This window comes from Capricornis sumatraensis, chromosome 16 (genome assembly GCF_032405125.1).
Source record: "Capricornis sumatraensis isolate serow.1 chromosome 16, serow.2, whole genome shotgun sequence".
NCBI lineage: Eukaryota > Metazoa > Chordata > Mammalia > Artiodactyla > Bovidae > Capricornis > Capricornis sumatraensis.
This window is the reverse complement of record NC_091084.1, coordinates 49,780,876-49,782,588: the sequence shown is the minus strand read 5'-3', so window position 1 is coordinate 49,782,588 and position 1,713 is coordinate 49,780,876. Positions and strand designations below refer to the sequence as shown.

At 42.0% G+C, this 1,713-nt stretch overlaps 1 protein-coding gene across 1 annotated transcript; it reads right to left on the bottom strand.

Annotated features, from left to right (window-relative positions):
• Window positions 1–233: 233 nt before the first annotated feature.
• On the bottom strand, window positions 234–1,181 carry LOC138092672 (olfactory receptor 52H1-like). The gene has a single exon (XM_068988741.1). The coding sequence runs from the start codon at window positions 1,179–1,181 to the stop codon at window positions 234–236; it is 948 nt and encodes a 315-aa protein (XP_068844842.1).
• Between the last annotated feature and the right edge of the window lie 532 nt (window positions 1,182–1,713).

Genomic DNA, 1,713 nt, shown 5'->3' with positions numbered 1-1,713 from the left:
AATCAAAAAGTTTCCTAGACTAAAAATTTGTGTTTTTTTTTTTTTTTTTTTTGTAGCTGGAATGGCAGAGAAGATTTCTGCTTAAAATAATAAAGAAACCAAAAAAAAAAAAATCACACTTTTGATTAATATGAAATTTTTTTTTATCATTCGCTTCTCTGGTGTCAAAGTGATAGATTTAGTCTTTAAGGTGGACTAGGGACTTGCCCCTGCCCCTAGACTTCAGGCATGTATCAATAGGACCTCTTAGGTAAGAGCAGAAGAATGACTTTCTCTCGTATCTGCTTAGTCTTTACTCCATAGACAATAGGGTTGAGGGCAGGTGGGATGACAACATAGAGGTTGGCAAACACAATGTGAAAGGTCTGAGGGACGTTGTGTCCAAAGCGATGTGCAAGGATGGAGAAGAACGCTGGTATATAGAACATGAGGATGACACAGACGTGGGAACCACAGGTGCCTAGGGCCTTCTGACGAGCATCCTGAAAAGGGAGGCGAAATACAGCACGGAGGATAAGGATGTAGGAAACAACAATTAGAATTGCATCTATAATCACTATCATGATGGGAACACAAAACCCATACCAGATATTGATGGAGATGTCAGCACAAGCTAGTCGGGCAACACCTATGTGCTCACAGTACGTGTGAGGGATGTTATGTGTCCTGCAGAAGGGTAGACGATTTACAAGGAAAACACATGGGACAAAAACACAGAAGCTTCTGAAGGTGATTCCCACAGCAATGTTGACAATGGTCCTGGGGGTGAGAATAGTGGTGTATCTCAAGGGTGAACAGATGGCCACGTAGCGGTCAAATGCCATGGCCAGTAGTATAGCTGAGTCCAGAACAGAGCTGTAGTGCAGAAAGAATAATTGTGTGAGACAGCCAGGAAAGCTGATTTCCTGGGGACCAAACCAGAAGATGCTCAGAGATTTTGGAACACAGGTGGTAGACAGTGTAAGATCGGTAATAGCCAGCATGGAAAGGAAAAAGAACATGGGTGCATGAAGACTGCGCTCCACTGCAATGAGGTAGAGAAGGACACTATTCCCCACAATGGCCACAAGATAGATGAGGCAGAAGGGGACGCTGATCCAGACGTGGTACTGCTCGAGTCCAGGGATACCCAAAAGGGTGAAGGCACCCATGTTGAAGCCAGTTAGGTTGTATATGGCCATTGAAATTTGATTAACAGGTTCTGTGTCCTAAAACAAATTATATATAATTAACATATGCCAAGAAACAACCTCCCTTTGCTATTAAGAGGAATGCTTATCTTTAAAAGGATTCTAAAATACTAGTACTTCTGATACTAAACACCAGGTCTCTCCAAAGTTTTCTTCAAACTGCATAAAATGTTATTTCCATTTTAATGACTGAGTTTTGCCTAGGTTAATGTAACATGTTGCTGTATAGATACGAATATAGAGAAAAATAATCTAACTATAATCTGAGAAAAAAGAAAATTAGAAAAGTAAAGCATTATTAAAAATTATTTACTTATTTTTTATTTGGGGCTGTGCTGGGCCTTTGTTGCTGTGCATGGGCTTTCTTAGTTGTGGCAAATGGGGGCTACTCCTAGCTGTGGCGCATGGGCTTCTCATTGCGGTGGCTTCTCTTCTTGCGGAGCATGGCCTCTAAGGATGGCCTTCTCATTGCGGTGGCTTCTCTTCTTGCAGAGCATGGCCTCTAAGGTGCATGGGCTTTGGC